Source organism: Lygodium microphyllum, chromosome 26, assembly GCF_053477565.2.
Source record: "Lygodium microphyllum isolate KBCC chromosome 26, Lygodium_microphyllum_v1.1.10, whole genome shotgun sequence".
Classification (NCBI taxonomy): domain Eukaryota; kingdom Viridiplantae; phylum Streptophyta; class Polypodiopsida; order Schizaeales; family Lygodiaceae; genus Lygodium; species Lygodium microphyllum.
Genome location: NC_141160.1, coordinates 23,651,691 through 23,677,140, shown reverse-complemented (window position 1 = coordinate 23,677,140; position 25,450 = coordinate 23,651,691). Strand labels below are relative to the sequence as shown.

The 25,450-nt window shown below is 42.4% G+C and overlaps 1 protein-coding gene across 4 annotated transcripts in view; it reads right to left on the bottom strand.

Moving 5' to 3' along the window:
* The window catches only part of LOC148013053 (ubiquitin-like-specific protease 1C), a 46,513-nt gene extending 40,777 nt beyond the window's left edge, over positions 1 to 5,736 (bottom strand). The window contains exons 1-3 of one of the 4 annotated variants that reach the window (XM_087668430.1): positions 5,374 to 5,513; positions 4,900 to 5,118; positions 4,743 to 4,822 (exon numbers count right to left, since the gene is read on the bottom strand). In XM_087668430.1, coding sequence (XP_087524556.1) covers positions 4,743 to 4,822; positions 4,900 to 4,944 — 125 coding nt within the window. In that variant the 5' untranslated portion in view covers positions 4,945 to 5,118; positions 5,374 to 5,513. Of the gene's footprint in view, positions 1 to 4,742; positions 5,123 to 5,373 lie in introns of all 4 variants that reach the window. The other 3 variants (XR_015688926.1, XM_087668427.1, XM_087668428.1) reach the window with 3 other exon arrangements.
* Between the last annotated feature and the right edge of the window lie 19,714 nt (positions 5,737 to 25,450).

The following is a 25,450-nucleotide window of genomic DNA, read 5'->3' as shown; positions in this document are numbered from 1 at the left end:
ACGGATCTATGTGGCCCTATGAGGAATGAGTCCCTGCGTGGGAGCTCGTACTTCATACTCATCGTGGATGACTATAGCAGGATGATATGGGTCTACTTTTTGGCACCAAAGTCAGAAGCTTTCTCGCACTTCAAGGATTGGCTTCTCTTTGAGGAGAACCGATCAGGCCGGAAGTTGAAGACCTTGCGATCCGACAAGGGAGGTGAATTTGTGTCTAATGAATTTGCTCGGTTTTGTGCAGATAGAGGAATTCACCAGGAGTATGCCAATACCAATACTCCTCAAGAAAATGGTATTCTAGAACGGAAGAACCGCAGTGTGATCGAGATGGCGCGCACCATGATGGAGCACCGACAGACCCCTCAGGTTCTGTGGGCCGAGGCTGTGGCTACTGCAGTCCACATCCTTAATCGATCCCCTACTTCGGCCGTGGAAGGGATGACTCCATTTGAGGCTTATTTTGGGACGAAGCCAGATGTTTCTTACTTTCGGGTCTTTGGGTGTGATGCCTATGTTCACATTCCCAAGGCTCACCGTGACAAATTTGAAGCGGCTTCCCAAAAACAGGTATTTGTTGGCTACAGCTCCCAGTCCCAAGGCTACCGACTGTATGATCCCGTCAAGCGGGATGTATATACTAGCCGTGATGTGCGGTTTGTGGAGGTTCTGGCTTCTTCAACGGGTGAGGAGCATTCCGTTCTTGGAGATCCAGGGGAGAGTTTGGCTCCTTCTACAGTTCCACTGGAGCCTGTGCCGTTTGATTATGATTCTGTTTCTGACACAGAGTCTACTGTTCCACCGGACCCTTCTGAGGAGTTACCCCCGGTGGACATTCCAGAGTCTTCTACTGATGGAGAACGACGAGGGGAGGTTCGGCCTCCTCCTCGCTGGGCCCGTGACACACTCCGTGATTCAGGGATCGAGGGGGTTCTTGAGGAGTGGGGACCGCAGGATGGTCCGCGGCGGTCATGGAGGCACCAGGCGCATTCTTCGGAGCTTGTTTGCTCCAATTATTGTTTGATGTCCCGAGTTATGCAGGATCGAGAGCCCACCTCCGTGAAGGAGGCTTTACAGTCCGCCCCATGGAAGAAAGCTATGGAAGCTGAGTTGGAGGCTATTGAGAGGAATGGCACTTGGTCACTTGTGCCACGCCCCCCGAAGAAGAAGGTGATTGGAGTCAAGTGGGTCTTCAAGACCAAATATCTCAGTGATGGTACTTTGGATAAGCACAAGGCTCGCCTTGTTGCTAAGGGTTTTGCCCAGCGCCCAGGGATTGACTGTCATGACACCTTTGCCCCTACAGCTCGTATGGCAACCATTAGAGCTGTTCTTGCTTTGGCTGGCCATAGGAGATGGCCTGTTTATCAGCTGGATGTGAAGTCGGCCTTCCTGAATGGTGATTTGAAGGAGGAGATCTACGTTGAGCAGCCTCCTGGCTTTGGTTCTTCAGATGGGAAAGTCTACAGGTTGAAGAAGGCCCTGTATGGTCTCAAGCAGGCCCCGCGAGCTTGGAACGAGAAGATTGATTCGTTCCTCCAGACTCAGTTGGGATATCGGCGGTCCAAGGCCGATCCGCAGCTGTATGTTCACACTTCCGGGGAAGGTTGTGTGCTGTTTGTATTATATGTTGATGATTTGATTGTCACAGGTGATGATGCACAGCAGGTCCAGGAGACAAAGTCAGCTTTACATCGGACGTTCGAGATGACGGATTTGGGGCTACTCCATTTCTTTTTAGGACATGAGATTTATCAGTCTCAGAGGGGGATTTTTCTCTCCCAACAGAGATATGTACAGGAGCTCTTGGTGTCTTTTGAGATGGAAGATTGTCGGGCCCTCTCTACTCCTATGGATCCGAACTGGAAGGCCACTTCCCACTCAGCTTCTCCTTTGGCGGATGCTTCCCGCTATCGACAGTTGATAGGGTCTTTGATTTGGCTTCTCAACACCAGGGTTGATCTATGTTTTGCTATTGGGCTCTTGGCCGGGTTCATGAGTGAACCTAAGATGGTGCATTGGCAGGCTACTCAGAGGATACTTCGGTATCTGAGGGGGACGTCTGATTTGGGGATTCATTATCCCGCAGGGACAGATGGGTCAGATCTTGTACTTGCAGGTTGGAGCGACTCGGATTGGGCCGGTGACATGGACCACAGGCGGTCTACAACAGGTTACTGCTTTACTTTGGGTGCAGGTGTTATTTCATGGAGTAGCAAGAAGCAGCCCACGGTAGCCCTTTCGTCTACTGAGGTGGAGTATCGGGCCGCATCTTCCACCACATGCGAGGTTGTGTGGCTTCGGAGATTGTTGGAGGAGCTTGGGTGCCCCCAGACTTGTCCTACATTGCTGCGATGTGACAATGAGAGTTGCATTGCCTTGGCAAGGAATCCTGTTTTTCATGCCCGGACGAAGCACATTGAGATCCAGTACCACTTCATCCGAGAAAAGCTTCTGGATGAGACCATCACTGTGGAGTATTGCAAGACGGAGGATAATCTTGCGGATTTGTTTACGAAGGCGCTTCCTCAGGCTCTACTTCGGTAACATTCCAGATCCCTCAAGCTTCTGCCTTGTCCAAGCTCTGAGAGGGGGTGTTAGAGTTCATAGCCTGTTTTTTAGGCAGCAGCACAGCTGGTCCAGCAGTCGGACCAGCTGCACAGTCGGACTATGCAGTCGGACTGCCACGTGGCAGTCCGACTGCCTGCATCCATTTTTATCAGGCTGCGCCCCATTTTTTAGCCCCGTTCTAGGTGATTTTTCGCCTATTTATTGCTGACGTTTTCAGCAGTCTGGACATTCTTCTCTGTCGCAGATTACAGACCGGTGCCGTGCAGATTTCTGTCTCTGTTCACAAATTTCAAACAGCAGACAGTGCAGACCGCAGCAGACTTCGAGGTGGACAGCAGGTCGCATCGTCGAGGTGGAGACACGCAGTCCAGCGCACTGCGCCCGTGTATATCTTTGTATTCAGCATTCTTTATACAGCAGATCTTCATTGTACACTGTCTCTCTCTCCCTTTTCTCTCTGCATTCTCTCTCTCTCAGTCCTACGCTTCCGCACCGCTGCACTCTGACAGGATCCAGTAACAAGCTTGCTTACAGGTTTTATGGACCCTACAGGATCCTAAAGCGCATTGGAGACTTAACATATAGATTGGAACTACCCTCTTCTACTAGGATTCATAATGTATTCCATGTTAGTTGGCTCAAACCTTTCTATGGTGCTCTTGTTGATACAGTTGATGAGCTGCCACCTATTGATGAAGAAGATCTTATTCACTACATCCCTGAGGCTGTCATAGGTCAACGTGAGAAGAAGCTTTGCTCTCGCTCTATTATTGAATATTTGATTAAATGGAGAGGTTTGCCACCTAAAGAAGCTTCTTGGAGGCCTGATTCTATACTAGATGAGTTTCCTTACCTACGAGACACATTGGTGTGGCTGAAGCATACTAACTATGGAGCCAGCTATGGTGCAGACAGGGTCCTGACAACACACTGCTTTAAAACAATTTTTATTCTGCCCAATTTTCAGAATTATGCCACCTACATAGGGTCAAAGTACTCTTCAAGAGCTACGTTTTAACATATGGTATGCTTCGTTTAGACACTTCTACCAGAAGTTATGGCAGATTTGGTTTAGAAGGGTCTATTCTTACAGCAAGCTATCTTCTTCATTTTAATCCCATCTCTTAAAAACTTTAAGGCTCCAAATACTTTTGAAGTACTCTTGATCATGCATATAGCTGAGGCTTACTTTCATTCCTTCATTTCAATCCATATGTCTTTAATCTTTCATTCATTTCCCTACTTGTATAGTTAAAAACAAAGTACTATTCCGTTTAATACCATGTCAAACTGACATAGGTAGAAAAGGGAGAGATGTAATTTTTCACATCTTTTTGAAACATTAATACATTACTGTCTCTTTCCTCATCACCTTGCTTACAGCTTCTATGGCTTCTCATCTCTTTCTGTCCTTCTCTCTCCTTTTCTAATCTTTCTCTCTCTTCTACACTCCTTTTCTCTCTTTTGCAGTTTTCTCTCTCTTCTTTCTCTCTCTCCAATTCTCTCCTTGACAATGAGCCATCTCCTTCATTGTAGGACTCAAGGAGTGGAAAGGAATCACCTATACATTTTGACATGGAGCCTATTTTTGTGAATACAAAAAACCTTTGTGAAAAATGTTTCAAACCTTTAGTCAGCCTTACCATATTTTCGAAGTGGTTGCACACTTATAATAATATTATAAATCAAGATGCCCTTCCCAATCGCATAAATTATCCTTCTCCAATTAGACATGTGCTTGATCTACCCTTGCAATCATATTTCCTTCCATTCATTCAAGACGCTCATTATGTGTTCTATGAAGTTCCATTTTTGACATCCACCAAAAATTGATTACTCTTTCTTTACAAAGAGAAAGCAGCAATCAAAGACTTTTGCAAGTACTAGGGGAGAAGGGTATATGCAAATATAATAAATATGCACAGTAGCAAGTGTTTCAGCAGCAGGTTACAGTCAAAGAGGCAAGCATGAATACAGAAATAACTGCTCTTGATTAAGATTTTACATCTATTGTTCATATACACGTGTATCAAAGCTTATAAAGCAAAAAATTTGTTGCAGAATATTACAAGTGAACTCCTTTAAGCAACCACACGGTGATAAGATGCAATCATTCACTGTACAATTGTTCTATCTCTATACTGTGATATTTGCCCAAAAAGGTATGCATTTACCGGCACCGCTTACAAAAAGATGACTCCTTATCCACTGTCATGGCTGCAAACTTCTTTTGGCACAAAAGACAAACTTTATCCTGCAGATCAGGTGAAGAATCTTCAAGGTCTTTCGGGTTTAGCACTACAAGCCTTTCATTTGGAACCAGCCCATTACCGTTTGCATCAGATGGCAAACAGTGCTGCCTGATAGAGTCTCCATTGCTCAATTCACATGGAACAACATGACATCCTGGACTTGATGCTGGACTTTCACTTTTTGGGCTACTTCTTTCAGGAATGTAAGGAACCGCTTCATTGTCATCGATCACCTGCACATCGCATTGACTTTGTCCATGCTTGCCCAAGGTAACATCGATAGGGCGTGCCTGAAAATCTGCCTGGCCAACGGGGTAAAGATGTAAATGCACCCATGGACCACTCTAAGAATGTCCAATTCAGTATCAAAAACAAAGGGGAGCAACATATTTTTCCATCCATTTTTTATGCAGAATCAAAGAAGTGCAATAGTAGGATCTTATCTTTGAAGAAGTACAATGCTTTGATCTCATCGTCTAATTAGGCTACAGAACTTGCAATCTCACGGTCTAAAACAAAAGATCAGCATATGACCATGAATGGAGTAACCAACCTCGGTCCGGCATTCCCTGTAAGCCTTCTCTTTTTCGCATTTTTCCAAAAGGGCAAGGAACTTCTTGTTGTCATCTTTCGCATTCACCTTCCCAAGCCTTAGACTGTCTCGAATCCTTTCGATTTTCTCGTGCAGGGAATCGTCTGACAGAGCGGCAATATCTTCCCCGGGACCTGTTGTGTCTTCTGATCTGTCGTGATTGGAGTACCGAGGGCGCTTCATCTCTCTCTCTCTCTCTCTCTCTCTCTCCAATTCCTGTCAGGAACCCTGATGCGCACACACAGCAAGCAGAAATGGATGTGCCTTACAGAAGAGAGCGTGCTGTCGACTGCGTGCTAGAGCGAGAACCATCCAAAGTGGCCTATTTTTTCCACACGTGGGACCATTCCTTTCATAGTTTGTAAGCTTTGCATTTCGCACAAGGGCGGTGTGTGGGACCATTTCTTTCATAGTTTGTAAGCTTTGCATTTCGCACACGCGTGACATCGCTCTTGTGCACTTTGCGTTGCAGTAATGCAACAACGCTATCGATGCACTTTGCATGCATGACAACACTCTTCTGTGCTTTGTGTTGTGATGTAACAATGCTATCGATGCACTTTGCACGTGTGACAACACTTTTTGCTTTGGATCGTGATGCAACAACCCTACGGATGTGCTTTGCACGTGACAACACTTTGTATGCTTTGCGTTGTAATGGGGCAACGTTATAGATGTGTGTTGCATGCTTGACAACACTCTGTACACTTTGCGTCGTGATACAACAATGATCCAACAACACTACAACAATGTTACAGATATGCCATGCATCGTGCTAGTGTATGTGACAACACTCTTGCGTGTTTTGCTTTGGGATGTGGTGATGCTATAGATGTGCTTTGCATGCTTGACAATACCATGTGCACTTTGTATCGTCATGCAACAATGTTATAGATGTGCTTCACACATGTGACAATAGTCTATGTGTTTTATGTCAGAATTTGGCAATGCTTTAGATGCGCTTCACGTCATGATGCAACAATACTACAAACAATGTTATAGATACACTATGCATCATGATACAACAACACTATAGATCCTTCAACCTCAAATTTACCAAGAATCAAAGTTTGCCTTTCGTGTAGCAATGCAAAGTGTGTTTTGTGTCATGATGTAGTAACATTATAGATAGATAGGCAATGCTACAAATGCATTTTGTGTCATGATGTGGCGGCATAATATAGATCTTGTAGCTAGAAACCTCTCATAATAATAAGAATGAATGATTGCCTATGGTCTCACTATTGAACACGAGTTATGATACTTCCAAACACAGAAGTAAGGAATAACTTATAAAAAGTTAAATGAAAAAAGGAGTTGAACAAGAGCACAAAAACAGTTCTTTATACTTAAGAGCTTTAAATAGATGTGGCCTCTTAAAACATTTTGATAAATGAAAAAAGGGCTAACTAGAGCCACCTCATTTATTATTAGTAAAATAACAAGAATGTGGCCAAGACCCTACATATACCCAAAAATCTTTAAAGTGTTACTAGTATATCATGACCAACCAAAAACTGCCGCTTATAAGATTAGCTTCTATCAACCTTAATGATTTAGTCAAATAAAAGAAATGAGGTGCCTATCTTCTACCTAGATCAAAAGACCAAAGTAAGTGCACAACACTCTTATCCTATTAAGATATCAATGAATCTATTTGAGATGTAGAAGTAAAAAATGTGTGTAGACTTGCAAGTATATGTAATAATATAAGGAAAGACATGAAGAAGAAGACCTTGTGATTTTATACGATTGATTAAATTAATAATAAGTAATTCATATTATTATTTTTAAATTAGAGCCTAATTAGATCAATCATTGTATGATTAGTCCTTGTTGCTAGTTTGAGCAAACCTGCAACACAAACTCCAATTTTAGTTGAAAAATAGATGAAACGAAGATACCTTTCAAGATTGTATCATTGCACTACCATCAAGTGTTCCAAATATAAATGGCTCAAAAGAAAGGCCAAAATAGAGTGGGCAATCCATTAGATTCCCCAATGAGAAGTTCTTTCCATGAGATAGGATGTGGATGAAAGTCCCTGATGACCATGTGCAAAAAGAGCAGTCCTTCTCAATTGAACTAGAAATGCAAGAAAATGTGTGGATTCAATCTCAACTTTACATCTTGGACACATGCCATTGCCTAGGCCCAATTGTAGAACTTTCTCACCTATCCAAAGCCCTTTATTTAGGATTTGCCACATTAGTGTAGATTTCTTGGCTGGAACGATGGGTGACCATAAGTTCATGAATTTGAATTATGCCACCTCTCATTCATTTTATTAATTAGCTTGTGATTGGATGGCTCAAGATTTGGGAGAGGGAGGCATGGCTTATGGAAAGTCATTGCATATCCCTTGAATATGGAAATGTATAGCTCCTTAGCTCATTATATTAATAGAATTGGTTATTTTTGTTTCACGTTCATTCTTCCAATTGTAGTTGCTTCGCTCTTTGGCCTTATAAATTGATTTAGCCATAAATAACCTTGCATGCACCCCCGATCTAAATAGGTTCATGGAAATGACATGACAAGGTGGCCAAATTGGGTTATAATGTTGTTTTTGAAGGGAACAATTTTGTTCATATTCATGTTGGGAGTAAAGGCACCTCCGCCTAGCCGCTCTTGTATTACTACACTAATAGTACCCGCCATTGCACACTGTAGGTGGTGGGCGCCCGTCATACTCACTTATTCTTTATTCTTTTAGTGACAGTTTGAATAAAAGAAGGCCCAACCACACATTGTGGCTGTCGGAGTTCCCACTTTTGAGTTTCTCTCTCTCTCTCTCTTGCTCTTTCTCTCCATCCGCCATCGCTCTCACCGCCAAGCTTCTTCCTCCTAGGTTGTACTTCCCTTTCAACTGGTATCAGAGCAAAGGCATTGGAGCTTGCTCGGCATTCTCTTCAACCCGGATTTGAAGAGCTTCAACTCGAGCTTCAATGGCAACCATGACACCTTCATTTGCAGGTATGTTTTGATCTCCCGCCTCCTCCCCGATCTTTCGGCCTTCATTTGGCACCTTGCAGGGCTGCATTGGAGCCCCCCTAACCATTGCCAAGTGCTTAGTAGCACTGCTGAAGAACCCCCAACCCCTAGGAGCAGCCAATGCAAAATGCGATGCATTTTTAGGGGACTAGGCTAATCTACTCTTGGCATTTCCAGCTTCTTCCTTGACTTCTTGGCATTGCTTGCAACCTTCCTGATCATCTTCGAACTCCCCAGCATTGGTTCTTCACTCTCGACGATCGATACGAGTGCTTCCACCTTCAACCATTGATGTATACACAATCCCAGGACTGTCAAAAATAGGGTAGCACTTGACATTTGATGTTTGATGCTTCTTGGCATCGCCCGTTTGATACCTATTGATGCTCGGATATTATGGGATGCTATCTCTATGATTTGGGATTGATTTGGAGCAGATTTGGGCACAGATTAAGCTTCATTTGACAGTGAATATGCAATTGTAATACAGTGGGCTGAAGCTCATTTACTTGGTATATGCATTGGTTCTTGGATACGAGGTGCTTACTGGCGATTTGAATGATCATATCGATGTATTTGGAGATTATCAAATGCTTCTTTTTGGTTCTGGAATGCTTTTGAGCTTGGATTAGGCTCCGTCTTGGTCATCATTCACTGGCATTTGGATTGAGTTGGTATGCTTTGGACCCATTTATGCCTATTGTCACTGCTTGACATTTAGGCCTCTTCCATTTATGCTTTGGTCAGATATGGCTGTCACTTTGGTTTGCCCATGCATGACAGCCCCTTGGAGCTTCGTCTTTGGATGTATTTGAGCATTTTGGACCCATTGGGCATTACATTTGGTTGTCAGTTACATGCTATTTGAATGCTTTCAAGCTTATGCTTTACGGGTTTGAGATAGCTTGGGATTTATGCTCCGGATGTACCCTACTGGGATTTGGAATGTTTGATGCTATGTACTCGATGTATTTGAGTGTTGCTTGCTCTATTTGCATCTGACTTTACTTCCAGTGTGAGCCTCTTGGCATATTCAGACGTACACAGTTTTTTTCTTACACTTGAGCTTGAGCTTGTGGGACTGATTTGATACGCATATTGGGGCCATCACCTATCTTTGTCACAGGTTTGTCAGTTTTGTATGCATCTTGGATGGTTATGCATTGAGCTTATTGCTCTATCAGTTGTGCTTGTGCTTAGTCTCTTCTCTTATCCCGAGACCCATTACATGCATGACTTCTAGACCTATGAGATGTATCTTACTTAATAGGTTATTGGTTTGACACTTCTTGGTACCTTCTTGCCCCTTGACACTCATTGTTGGATGTATCTTGCTACTTGGCAATTGCAGTGACATATGTATCAGTGATTGCTTCACTTTAGGACAGTTTTACATACTGTTGTAATTTATTCCAGTAAACTAAAATCTGCAGATTTCGAGCACTTGTATGAGGGTAATGCTTAATGTTTGATGTCATCTTGGTCATATTTGGTGGACAGGTGGTTCTCTTGGTGATATCCACTCTTTTTGTCAATTTTAGTTGTGGTTTTAGTGCATTTTCTGCTAATTACAGCAACCTGCAATTTTGCTTTCTTGCTTTAATTTGGGACAGTATGGCTAGTCATCTGAAAGACATAGCTCTCTTTAACATTGCCAAGTTGGATGGTACCAACTATGGGTATTGGAAGTCCTAGATATGGCAGGTTTTGATGCAGAAGTTGCAGATCAAACCATTGCATTTCAAAGGTGTTAAACCCGAGGATATGGATGATGATGTTTGGATGCAAGTTGACGAGCTATGCAAGTCTACCATTATCTTGTCACTCTCAGAATAGGTCCATCATAATGTTGTTGAAGATGAGAATCAAAGTGCATGGGACTTATGGGAGAAGATTCAGGAGCTTTATGTGCAGTAGAGTCGTGTGTCATAGATGTATTGGTTGAAGCACTTAATGGACCTTCGCATGAAGGAGGGGACCTCCCTATCATCTCATTTTAGCCAGTTTCATGCTATCATGAAGAATCTGTTGTCACAGTTTATTGAGTTCAAAGACAACTTGTACCCATTGTTTTTGTTAGGCACCTTGCTTGAATCATGGGATGTCTTCCGTACTGCCATATGCAAGAACAAGCTTGATGGGCTGAAAATCAAAGATGTTGAGAGTGCTTTATTGACTAAGGAAATCAACAGGAGAAACAATGATGCTTCCTACTCTTCACATGCATTGACAGTTAGAGGTGGCAGACATAATAGGCATGATAATGATTATAAGGGCAAGGACTCTTAGAAGTTCAGGTCAAAGTCACGTGGCCGCAATAAGTCCTGTGGACGGAAATCTAATCTTACCTGTCATTATTGTGGGAAAGCAGGACATATTAGGCCACAGTGCCATAAGATGCGCGATGATAAGCGCAAGGAAAAGGGAAAAGAGAAAGTGCTAGAAAAGTCTTCTGAGCGTAGTATTGTACTTGCAAATTCCAGTGTGAAGATAGAAGAGGTTAATGTCATGCAGGCCACTGATTCAAATAAGGATTACATACTTGCAGCTTCTTCATGTGATACCTTACAGGCTTCTAAGACACATTCTATGTATGCGCAGTGTTGGCTTTTGGATTCGGGTGCGCCATTTCATGTGACATCTTGTAGAGATTGGTTTCACACCTATCGTACCATCTTTGGTTTTGTGCGTCTTGGTGATGGCAGGTCTCTTGACATTGTACTTGCGTTGACTCGTAGCCTTATGTCAGCTGGACAGCTTGATGATGCAGGGTATTTTGTGTCTTTTGGAGACTCTGCATGGAAGATTACTCGTGTGGCAGGCTTGTGTTTGCAAGAGGTGCCAAGTCTGGCAGCCTCTATCCCTTACTTGTATCTGGAGCTACCTTGAATCATGTTTTGTCTATGAGTTCTATCCCCCATGTATCCCTTTGGCATGCTCGTTTGGGGCATATGTCCCTTAAAGGAATGAAAATGCTCAGTGCTTTGCAGTATCTTCCGCCTTTTGACTCTTCACATTTTGATTCTTGTGATCATTATTTGTATGGCAGGCAGACTAGGAATACACATAAAAAGTTTGGTAAGAAATGCATGGGTGAGCCTTTGGCTCTTGTGCACTCAGATGTATGTGGGCCCATGCCCTGTCAGCACTAGGTGGGGCAAAGTGTTTTGTTACTTTCACAGATGATTACTCACGTAAGGTTTGAGTTTATCCCATAAAGAGAAAATTCGATGTCTTAGACACATTTCAACGTTGGCTTGCATTAGCAGAGAACCAGTCCAGGAATAAGCTGAAATGCCTAAGGTCAGATAATGGGGGTGAGTATGTATCACGTGCTTTTGAGCAGTTTTGTGATGAGCGGGGTATTAAGCGTCAGTTGATCGCCCCTTACACCCCTCCCCAGAATGGTATGGCTGAACGCATGAATATGACCATTCAGGAAAGGGTCTGTAGCATGCTTAGCCAGGCTGGCTTACTGCATCACTTTTGGACTGAGGCAATTACTAATGCAGTGCATCTCATTAACAGGTCACCTAGCAGTGGCATTGACTTTCAGGTTACAGAGGAGGTATGGGGAGGCAAGCCCCCCTCTTATGATCATTTGCGTGTCTTTGGATGTGAGGCATTTTGCCATGTGTCCAAGGACAAACGCAATAAGCTGGATCCTAAAAGTGTCAAATGCATTTTCATTGGCTATGGAGATGCAGGAGAGATGGGTTACTGTCTATGGGATCCGCATGTGTGAAAAGTGATCCGTAGCCATGATGTCATCTTTCATGAGGACAAAATGCATATGCAGCCTGAGAAAGTGGTTGAGGTACGCATAGTCATCTTTTAGGAGGATCCACCTGCTTCCGTAGAGCCCGCTCCACGGCCAGCTAGACAGCGTGCAGCATCACCCAATGCTCATAGCCCAGATGTTAGACATGCTGATGTTAGACAGGATGTTGGTCAAGCAACAGAGCCTAGGTTGAGGCATTCTACTAGAGATAGATGACCTCCTAACAGTCTTGCGCCCTCTATGGATTATGTACTAGTTACAGATACATGAGAGCCTCTCACTTATGATGAGGCTATGCATAGGGGTGATTGTCACTCTTGGGAGAGGGCTATGCAATCTGAGCTTGACTCATTGTATAAGAATCAGACTCGGGATTTGGTTTCCTTGCCTCAGGGTAAGAAGGCTTTGCCATGCAAGCGGGTGTACAAGTTGAAACGTACCCCTAGACACCCCAAGCCGACATACAATGCTCGATAGGTTGCTAAGGGCTTTAAGCAAGAGCATGGTGTTGACTTTGATGAAGTTTTTTCTCCTGTGGTCAAGATGGCCACCCTACACTTAGTCTTGGCTTTAGTTGCACAGCTTGACCTGGACTTGTACCAGATGGATGTCAAGACGGCTTTTTTACATGGGGACTTGCATGATGAGATTTACATGGAGTAGCCTAAGGGCTTTGCAGACCCTGGCAGGGAACACCTAGTGCACAAGCTAAAGAAGAGTCTATATGGCTTGAATCAAGCACCTAGGAAATGGTACCATAAGTTTGATGCAGTCATGCAATCACAAGGCTACAGCCACAGTGCTATGGATCTGTGCTTGTACAGAAGCAAGCCCGTGACGGATCTTTACTAATTTTGGTACTCTATGTGGATGACATGCTTTTAGCAGGGATAGCTCATGAGGAGCTAGATGCTCTTAAGGCTCAGCTCAAGAAGAGCTTTGAGATGAAAGATCTGGGACATGCCTCTCATATACTTGGTATGTGCATTGCGCATGACATATCTCAGGGACTACTCTATCTGACAAAGGGAGTACATTCATAAAGTCCTTGAGTGCTTCCATATGCAGGATGTTAAGCCTATTGGCTGTCCATTACCTTCTCATGTGAAGGTTTCACAGGTCGATTGTCCGCAGGCAGATGAGCAGAGGGCCGAGATGGCCAAGATTTCCTATGCATCAACCGTGGGCAGACTATGTATGCCATGATAGCCACCCGTCCAGATACTGCTTTTGCAGTTGGGGTGGTGGCACGTTATATGGCTACACCTGGCAAGAAATATTGGGATGCCGTGAAGGGTATCATGAGGTACCTAAAGGGAACAACAGATATGTGTATTTGCAATGGCAGCCAGGATATAGAAGTCGTGGGGTACATTGACTCTGATTATGCAAGACATGCAAATAGTAGGAAGTCCACTTATGGCTATGTGTTCACTTATGCTGGAGGGGCTATCTCTTGGATGTCCAGGGCGCAGAAGTGTATAGCTCTTTCTACTATAGAGGCCGAGTATATTGCAGCCACAGAGGCTTGCAAGGAGGCTATCTGGTTAGGCCATTTGATTGTAGACCTTGGTATGACAGGTGCTATGCCTACACTGCATTCAGATTCTATGAGTGCCATTTAGTTGGCTAAGAATCTGGTCTTCCATGCAAAGATGAAACATATTGAGGTGAGGTATCACTTCATTCACGAGGTCATTGCGGACAGGCCTGTTGACCTTGTCAAGATTCCGACTGAGCTGAATCCTGTAGACTTGCTCACGAAGAGCCTCACTATAAAGCGCTTTGCCTTCCTTAGGAGATTGATGGGCATTGGATGAGATGACGTCTTTTTCCTCATCCTGTTGTACATGTGTACATGTTGTACTGTCTTTTCTTTTCTTTTCTCTCTCACTGGGGCAGATTCGCCTTTAAGTGGGAGGTTGTTGGAGGTAAAGGTGCCTCCGCCTAGCCACCCATGTATTACTACACTGACAATACCTACCACTACACACTGCAGGTGGCGGACGCCTGTCATAGTCACTTATTCTTTATTCTTTTAGTGACAGTTTGAATAAAGGAAGGCTCGACCACACATTGTGGTTGTTGGAGTTCCCACTTTTGAGTTTCTCTCTCTCTCTTGCTCTTACTCTCCATCCTCCATAGCTCTCACCACCAAGCTTCTTCCTCCAGGGTTCTACTTCCCTTTCAATTCATCTCTCATCCATTGTGATGAGAAATTTCGAAAACTAGGGATTGCACCCTCACTGGTAGTTGTCCATATGATGCATAAAGAACCAAGGTAACCAAAATATGGTAAGAGTCTCGGGCTTTCATTCTATATTTATCTTGACTACCTTTATGTTAAAGAGGATCGGGACTTCCTCTCGGTCCATATCAAAGTTGGAACTAACTGGTGCCTCACAAAACATGTTGATTTTGTACAAGAATAAGAATGATTGTCCTAGTCTCAAAAAGTATAGCCTATTTTTCCACATAGAGAGCAATTCTTTCACATAAGTGAGCTTCATCTTTTACACAACAATGTTGAATATGCTTCGTCTCATGATCCAAAACTAATATAGATGCATCTTGAGTAGTAATATGGCAACCCTACGACAAGTGGCTTCTTTCATAATAAATAGGAATATCAAAGCTTGCCTTTCATATAACAATACAAAGTGTGATTTGTGTCATGATGTGGCTATGCCATAGATGTGCTTTGCATTGCAACATAGTATCTCTATCTATCTTGCAACCCGATATCTCACTCACATTCAACAAAAATAAAGTTTGCCTCTCGTTCCAATATTGAATAACAACCATCATACTTACGAATGTGAAATTAAGAAGTAATGTATAGGGTGGTAAATAAAAGAAGTAATAACTAGAGCCATGCTAGTAGATGATTGGCACTGTGTAAGAATGCCAAGCCAATGCTTTGAAAATACCCAAAAAGAAAGGTCTAACTTTCTCAAAAATGTTAATATTATGGCCCAAAGTAAATGTATAGTTGCACTTATTTGATTAAGATGTCAAACTTTAACCATAGTAAAGTGTGAGCATAGAAATGACAAGGTTTGTGAATATACCTACTTGAGATCATCAAATGTAAATAGTAGTAACGTATGAAAATAGAAACAAGAGCCTATTTAGAGTTGAAAAAGCAAAAGCATATGTGGAATTGTATGTATATGCAAAGATGTAAGGAAAAAACAAAGAAGATAATGAAGAAAATTATTTGTTGTCTATGTCCTTCAATTCATATCAAACTTGGAGTTGGTTTGCACCTCATAGTGTGTTACTTGTGTCTTAGAGTGACAATGATCCTCCTTATGTGGGAAAAGAGGCAAAATTTTCACACACAAGACTTGCAACATCTAAGTTTCATGTGGGCATAGAGAATATGCTTTGCATCATGATGCTTTAACACTATACATGTGCTTTGTGTGGTGATTCACCACTTGTGTAGATCCACTTAAAGTCATGATATGGCAACTCTGCAAAACTAGAGACCTTCCACTTGTTCAATAGTAATCAATGATAGAGTTATATGCAATGGTGAAAGAAGAATCAAAGGTTGCCTATGATATTGCTACTAAACAAAAGTTATGATACCTCCAAATGCAAAAGTAACAAGTATTATGGATATATATGTTCTTGATACTTAATATATATACACATTTTTTAAAAACATTATGTACATGTTTCGATAATGAAGATTAATGAAAATAAAGCATGAATAAAAAGGCAAAACAATACTTTATACTTAATGGATAAGACCTCTATACATAAAAGTAACAAATTCAAAGAGGCATAAGTAGAGCCATCCAATTCAACAATTGATACAAGATCATAATTTTCAAACTATTCGAAAATATCATAATTTGCAAACTATTTGAAAACATAACCAAAAATCTTTCAAATACTTATATTACATTATAACCAACAAAATCAATGAATGCATGAACAAGTGACTCACTAAACCTTGTTTATGATAGTGGTTTTAACACTAGTTTATCACACCGAATTTAGGATTTTATTTTGTCTATAATGAAAAATTACATGTCATGGTACACATCATTAGACATGTGTTGAAGAGGGGATTTTAGCCACATAATTATGCATTCCCCCTATAAGCCTCAATGGTATTGGCTAAATAAAGGGAAAAGATGTTTACTTCCTAGCTCTATTTGTAGGACCAAATTATGGGTAGAAACCAATAGCTCCATTCAAATATTAAACCTATATAGACACAAAAATCTACACAAGATATAGATGCAAAAAATTGCATAGAATTATGCATATATAGTGGGCAAAAAACATCTACATGAGATATAAATGCATAAATGTGGCAACTTTATGTATGTATGTATATATATATATATACACAAGAAAAGTAATTTTAAAAAAGAATAGGTTTTTGTCAACAACTATCTACTCTCTCTCTTTCAAAATATATCACATCTCTAGTTAGTCAATGCCTCTCAAAAGTGTTTTGATTGAGAAAGGTGGCCTATTTTTCCACACACAAGATCACTTCTTTGGTGCTATGAGTTTCTTGCAAGGATACCAAGGACATTGATCATGATACAACAATGCTATATATGCCCTTTGTGTCATGGTATGACAATATTATAACACCCTTTGAGTCATGATGCAACAACCCTAAGATGAGAGACCTATATCTCTAAACAATAATCAAATGTTGCATTTCGCATAACAATATATACTGAGATGTGCAACAAGTATATGGCAAATGTTATAGATAAGCTTTGCATCAAGAGCAACAATTTTATAGATGTGCATAACATCATGATGTGGGAATGATATAGATAATGGGACCAAAGGCCTTTCTCATATTCAAGAGTCAATAATTTAACAAACAAGAGCTATGGTACTTCCAAAATTGGAAGTAGTGATAAATATGTAATTGTTCAAGTTAAAAAAGTTGATTAAAAAGGGAGGTAAATAAGAAGATAAAATTAAATTTAACACTTAAAGGAATTAAGTAGACAAGCCAAAACTTTGAAATCACCCAAAAAAACCACCAAGCAATCTTTAAAGTCCTAATATTACCTCATAACCATCCACATTCTATAGCTTAAAGGATAACTCTATCAATCTTGGTGACTTTGGCCAAGTAAAGGGCAAGACATGTATATATATATAGACACACACACACACACACACACACACGCACACGCACACGCACACGCACACGCACACGCACACGCACATGCAGGCACGCAGGCACGCAGGCACACACACACACACACACACACACACACACACACACACACACACACACACACACACACACACACACACACACACACACACACACGCATGCACGCACGCACGCATGCACATACATACACGTGTGTGTGTGTGTGTGTGTGTGTGTGTGAATCTCTCTCTAAAGAGAGGAATTATTTTTTTAATTAGATATACAAAATGATATACTATTTTAATGATTGAACATGTGCATGTAATACGTACATACTCTAAAAACATCCACAAATGCACATACACTAGAAAAAAAGAGTTGAATTTCTTTTTTATTGAACATAATGGGATGGGACAATAATTTTAATGGTTTAACATGTTTATGCAATGTTTACGTGTTGTAAAATCACACACAAATACACATGGACTATAAAAATACACAAGTATACATGTATGCATGTATGCAAACATGGTCATGTAGACGTAAATATATATGAATGTGTGTGAGAGAGAGAGAGAGAGAGAGAGAGAGAGAGAGAGAGAGAGAGAGAGAGAGAATGGATACACACTTATAAAGCATGTGCCTACAAATATGCACACACACACACACGTAATGCATGCAAACATTTGCATACATAAATATGTACACGCATATGTATGCACACATATGAGGTGAAGAAAGATGAGATACATTAGGAAGAAAAAGAAAGGAGAGAAAATAAAAATGATAAGAGGGAGAGATTGCACATGCATTTACAAGACCACACACACACACACATAAAGCATGTAAATATATAAAAATATTAAAAAAGAAAAAAATATGTGCATGCGTGTGTATCATTCGCACACACACAACCCCCCTTGATTATGTATTAATCATTAAATGATACCCTTTACAACATCCTAATGTCACCTACCAAGTTTAGCCATATAACATGCCACAACTCCCACTACAAATGCTATGTCAGGATGAGTGGCTATCATGGCATACATCAAACTGCCCAGTACAAATGCACAAGGGATCTAGGCCATCTCAGCCTTCTACTCATCAAATTGCTTACAATTAGGCTGACTAACATTCACATGAGAGGGTAAAGGATAGCCAATTGGCTTAGCATCATATATATGAAACTACTCAAGGACCTTCTAGATGTACTCCTTTTGTGATAAGTAAAGGATCCCCTTAGAGCAATTGTGCGTGATGTGCATCCCAAGAATATGTGAGGCTTGTCCCATGTACTTCATCTCAAAGCTCTTCTTGAGTTACCTTTCAAGGTATCTAGCTCATCATGAGTACTCCCAACAATCAACATATTAAACATAGGGTACCAAAATCATAAGGTTGCTATCACGAGCCTTCTTTCTGTATAAACATAGATCCATATCACTATGGGTATATCCTTGGAATGCATAAAAGCATTGAACCTATGGTACCATTCCCTAGGTGCTTGCTTAAGACCATAAAGGCTCTTTCTTAAGTGAGCAAGCCAACCTTGAAAGGTAGCCAATATATCTTATTTTTGCTTTATGGGATATGCCCAAACCTTATGTAAATAATCATCAATAAAACTCACAAAGTACTTCGCACCACTTTAGTGATTGACAAGGCATAGGACCATATACATTAGAATGAACAAGAGCTAGAGGCTCACCCATGCGTGTAATACTAGACTTCTTATGAGAACTATGTGTCTATTTGCCTTAAAGACAATGATCACATGAATCAAAACATTTGTAGTCAAGGGATATAAGATACTACATACAAGAAAGCATTTTCATTCCTTTTAAAGACATGTGTCCAAGGTGATGATATCATAAAGATATATGTAGTATGTCAACCACAACCAAAATAGGTCATGAGAGCGGAATTTAGGTGACGGGAAGTGCTTAAAAATAGCTAAAAATTATGAAGATCAAGGGAAAAATATTCACCGTCAAAGGCGGCGGCTCGATCTAGGACGATTTTAAGCGCCAAAGTGCTTTAAAGGCGCCCGAGCGACACTTGTTGATTTTTCATAATTTTTCAGACAGTCGTGCGGGTTGACACAAGCTACTGGCCAATGCGGGATGCTAAGCCGGACGCCCAGGATTTTTCAGAGCTCGATTCCGAGTCCGGACGGGGAAATGGCCAAGAAACCGGTCAAGATGCGAAGAGGTGGACAAAAATTGGCCAAAATGGGCAAGTGACCTTTGGGGCCCAAAATTTTAATGTCACATGAAACTTTGGAGTTGGATCATGCATGAAATCGTGGGGAGAGGAGCACGCAGACAGGCGCCGAAAAATGCGCTCAATGTTGATCAATGCCTCTCCCAGCCTGCACACAACCCCCCCATCTGACAATGGCCCTTGCCTACACTCCGTATGCTGATCATATCGCCGCCCTTTGCCCGTCGAATGATGGCCTGGTTTGAAATTTCTGATTCTAGTCTTTCTCTCTCCTCCCTCTCTCTCTTCTAAGAGGCAGTTCATGTGTGGGAAGGAGCAATGAAGAAAGAATGATGGAGACTTGTCCGGCATGGACCGGATTGCTACACGGGCTGAGAATGGTGATTTGTGATGTTGCTGGACATGAAGTGTTGCTGTTTTCCAAATCTACAGCCATGGACACAAAACCCGAAACACGCGTTTAAGCGGTAAACTAAAAAATTACAAAGAAAATTTAGTGTTTTATGCTTTTGATTGATGGAATGCCGTTCATATGGACTAAGATTTGATTATGCTGCTGATTCTTCTGAGTTCTTACTGTTTATAACCAGAAATTATGAAAAACATGCATTTCATGGCTCGAAATAATGTCAAGAAACCCGAAAACGCATGAAAAATGGGGAAAAACAAGGGTTTTGGGTATATAAATGGGGAAAACCGTCGATACACATCAACTAATCTTTCAATTTTGTTGCAAATGAACTAAGGGCCACAGCCCACAAACTGGTTTTCATTTTCAGCAATTTAAAAAATACAAGAAAATGAAGAAAATGGCAGGAAAATGATAAAAAACCATGAAAAATAGGGGAAAAATACATTTGGGGCTACAAAAAATATAGAAAAATAGGATTTATGTTTGTTGATGTATAGCAAGGCTGGGGCATGAAGTTATGCTTCAGTTCAGCCTTGTTTATATGTTTTAGTGCGTGTTTCCTTCCTTTCTCCACATAAAATGACAAGGAAACCCTAAAAGAAATGAATGTAATGATGCACTATCAAAACGGGGAAGGGTAGAGTTGTGGAAAAAATGGTTAAATGCCGTTGAGCATGAGGAATAATTTGCTGATTTTATATGCATCGCATCTAGGACGGAATAATAATGATAAAAAAATTAAAACCTAGTAGCACGAAGATCACTTCGGTGCTAGGTGTTGCAGCGAAGCACAAAGCGGTTAGAAAGAAAAGCATGAAAGAGATGTTTTGCACTTGCACGCTACTGGTTTTTAAAATGTTTGAGCACTAGGCATCCACCTCTTTGCATGATCATTTAGAGGAAATTAAAAGTATCAGAGTTAGCTCCTGGATATGCATAGCAATTGTTTTCAGTAGGCCTGTGACCCACCGTTGAGAGCGTGAGGTTCCTATGCTGTAGGCTAGTCGTGGGATCATAAAGGGGAAGTCAAGTAAGGACAATGGTACATTCCTGGATACGTTTATTTGGTACCTTGAGCGAGGTTTGTGCGAAATGTCTAAATGTTGAGCGGCGCATCGAGGGGCCAATCCCCAAGGTGTAGGAGAGTCGCAGAGGGTTGACGGCATTCAGCCGTAGGAGGAACCCCATGTGTATGTGATTCGAGCCTTTTGGCTATGTGAAAGGGACTCCTTCTGAGGAGCAATATTGGGTTAGGATCAGTTGGACTACAACGTATTACAAACGCAATGTTTAGGAAGGCAGAGATTTTGATAGACGCTCCTGGCCGCGAGGCCGAGGGGTTGTCTTGCGCATAGTGACGAGGTCCGGCTAGTGCATGAGCCAGTGCCGGCCCGTTTTTAGGTCCATCAGTGGTGCGTCTGCCGGGAGCTGCTTAAAAGTGGCGGTTCTCGAATCCTGGTTGTTTAAGGACCAACTAGTAGTTTATGCCAAAGGATACTGAGATTGATCCGTTATTTATTGATAAGCATCGTCTAGCAGAAATCCAAAAGCAAGAAAGAGACGAAAGAGCTAGGCGACGTGCTGAAATTTTTAGGAGATATTCCCCTAAGCGTAGCGGTGCTGAACCCTTACGAGGGAGTGGATCTAGTGGTCTTAGGACCACAAGCAGTAAGTTAGGAGAAGGTGGAAGCTCTAGTGCTCCCCTTCCTGCCATAAGTCAATCCACGTCAATTGCGGGAGGTGTAACCCCACCGTTCCCTATTCCTAGTGCAAATCCAATCCTCGTCATGGCGCAGCCTATTGCAATTCCAGCAGGAACGACAGATTTGCCGGCTCTAGGTTACCCGCTACCCATTTTTAATGGGCTAGTTGAGGAGGATGCGGAACTCCACATTAGGGAGTTTCAAAAGTTGATGTTTAACTGTCGCATTCAAGAGGAAGGACATTTAATGATGTTCTTCAACATGACTCTCAAAGGAAGAGCCGCTATATGGTATCATGGTTTAGAAGCCGGAACCATATTGAACATTGATGCATTTTATGGAGCTTTTCGAAGGGAGTTTGCCCCAGAAAGGGGTGGGCAATATTGGTTGCGTGTACTCAACGTGACCCGCCAAGATCCACACGAGGATATTCGTGCTTATGCGAAGAAGATAAAAGAGGTCTTCCGTAAGTTGGACACCTCTATTCCTATCCCCGCAGCTGCCCAATTGCAATATTTCCTACATGGGTTGGACTTCAATATCCAATTGCAGTTGAGTAGTGTCCCCTTGGGGGATATAGATACTGCCATTACACGAGCACAAGAGGTGGAATCCCGACTACAAGCAGCCTATGCTTCTAGAGGCAATTCGAACATGGATTTAGTATTGGGAAACAATATGGCAATAGCCAATGGCAGTAGTGGCCAAGGGATAGCGATGGCTAACCCTAATGGGAGAGGGAACATGATACAGAATGTCCCTTTATTACCAGCTCCCCCTAGCATGTCGATGCCTACGGGTAGTCAAATGGCTCCAAGTAGTGGAGGCCAGGCGGTCAATTCTAATACCATGCCTGTGGCTCAACAACCAGTGCCTAATCGAATTGTTAGGCCGATTGAACGACATGGTAATGACCAAGGCTATGAGTCGAGTTCTTCCAATGTTCTTGGCGAGGTTAAGGACATGATGAAGCATTATACCGACATGATTACGGAGCAGTATCGACAAATAGCTGTTGATGTCAACTTCCTTAAAAAACAACAAAATTTGATAGGAAGTAGATACCCAGAGGAGGGTGCACCGGCGAGGTTTAGTTGCAAATGGTGTGGCGGGCAGCACTATCCAAGAAATTGCCCAAATGTTAAGTGCGACATTTGTGGAAAATCCGGCCATCTAGCAGCTACTTGCTGGAGTAAGATCAGTTCTCTCCAGCGTGGTAGTCAGCAACCAGGGCCTGTTAATCATCGTGCCCAAGGAAATGATTCCCAGCCAGAAAACGGGCCTAAACAAATACTTCAACGACCAAAGACTACAGTGGAGGAGCTACCAAGTGGTAGTGGGGTTAGTTTGATTGAGGCTGTACGCGTTAATGATGCTGAAACCTCTAATCTACGAGCTGTTCTTACAAGAGGTAAAAAGGGTAGAGAAGCCGACATGGATAAGCCTGTCGACGGAAACCCTAAACAAGGCGACAAAGGAACGCAAGTTTTGGATCCTGCCCTAGAAGGGGGACCTTTGAAGCCCGTAGAGAGTAAAGCTGATAAGGAAGCACCAAAGAAGAAGGTGAAAGTTAAGAAAGAGGTAATAAAGCCAGTTCAGCGACCTAAAGAGCGGATGATTTGGCGTGAAAAGCGAGCTCTATCGAACTATCATGAATTCGATTTGGCGAGCTCTCTTTGAGAAGTCAAACCGGATGTGAACCTTTTGCAGCTTATTAAGCTTTCCCCAGGAGTACGCAAGGAATTTAGAAAGATCCTACGTACCGGGTATATTGTAGAACCTTTGGGTATTGCGCGAGTTGGTGATGACTGGTTCGAGCATACTGAGAAGCATTGCCCAAGGGTTGCAGCCTATGTTGATGGGATATTAGTAGATTATGCCATTGTCGACATGGGATCATCTGTTAACATTATGAGTTCTGAACTGATGGAAAGGTTGGGTCTTGCGATTCAGAAAGATACCTCCACAATTCTCAGAATGGCAGATGACAGTTTGAGACAGCCGGAAGGCTGCATTACTAAGGTCCATGTCACTGTTGCAAATGTAGAATGCCTGTTGGACTTTAGGGTGATTCGTTTTGCAGGGCAGCCAAGTTATCAAGTATTACTTGGACGACCTTGGATCTTGCAAGCGGATTGCCAAGTGGATATACCTGCCGGTCGATTAATATTCGGCAGAGGTGCCCAGCGTGTGGTGGTTGATGCTTACCCTGAGTCCCCGCAGAGTGAGAGAGCTCCTCTATCTTCTACAGAATTGGAGACATTAGAAGATTTATCTGCTAGTGAGACATCATCGAGTGATGAGTCCAAAGAGGGATCCACCACGGAGGACATCTATCAGATCACTTTGAACGAGCCGATAGAGGGCCAAGAGCGTATAAGAGATGCAGATGTTATCGAGCTAGACCTTGGTACGCTTGGTGATTCGCGGCCAATCAAATTAGGGTCCATGCTCAGCACAGCAGAAAGGGAGGACTATGTGGCCTTGATCCAGGAATTCCGTGATATCTTTGCCTGGAGTTATGATGAGTTGAGAGGCATTCTTCCTAGTCTTGCTGTTCATACAATTCCGTTGAAAGAGGGCAGTCGTCCTGTGCGGCAGAAAGTAAGGCGTATGCCTTTCGAATTGAGGGACGGGCTGTTTGAGGAGTTAGAGAAGCTTCGAAAAGCGGGTTTGATTTTTCCTGTGCAACACACGGAATGGTGTTCGCCAGTTGTGATTAGAAAGAAGAAGAATAATCAGATCCGTTTATGTGTAGACTTTAGGGAGCTGAATAAGCAGACAGTTAAGGACTACTACCCATTGCCATTTATTGACCAGATTTTGGATCAATTAGCGGGTAGGGAGATATATTCGTTTATGGATTGCTTTGCAGGATACAACCAAATGGCAATTGCAGAAGAGGACAAGTTGAAAACAACTTTTATCACTGTATTTGGCACTTTTGCTTACCACGTGATGGCTTTTGGTTTATGCAATGCGCCTGGTTCGTGGCAACGAACAGCCGATAAGACATTCGGTGACATATCCCCTGAAGAGTTGAGGGTGTTTATTGATGACTTAGGGGCTGGCACCGTGAGAGAAAGGCAGTTGATCATTTTGAGAAAATGCTTTGAGCGCTGTAGACAATTTTGCATCGCCTTAAACCCACGGAAGTGTGCTTTTGGAGTACCTTATGGGTTATTGCTGGGTCATGTGGTCAGTTCGGTAGGAATTGCGACAGACCCCGAGAAGGTCAAAGTTATAGTTGCCATGGGTCCACCACGCACTCCGAAAGAGGTTCATAGCTTTCTGTCTTCGGTTGGTTACTACCGTAGATTCATTAACGCCTTAGCAGAAAGAACGTTGCCGCTTACAAATTTATTGTCCTTTAGCTGTTCGTTTGTATGGGGTGACCCTTGTAAGGTAGCATTCGAGGACGTGAAACAAGAGCTAGCAAGAGCGCCCGTTTTAAAAGCACCTAAAAGAGGTGAGGTGTTCTATATATTTTCAGCAGCCACCATGTATAGTATCAGCTGCTGTTTAGCCCAATTTTGGGAAGAGAAGTGGTACCACCCGATTGCTTTTGCTAGTCGGAAGCTGGGGGTATCCAAAATCAATTACACCTACATGGAGAAGCTGTGTCTAGCGATGGTCTTTGGGACCAAGAAGTTCAGGCATTACATTCTCTATGAGAAAGTCGTGCTTTATACGAAGGCGGAGGGACTTCGACTATTGATGAATAAGTTACAGCCGCCTGATCGTTTAGCGAAGTGGTTGATCACTTTGCAGGA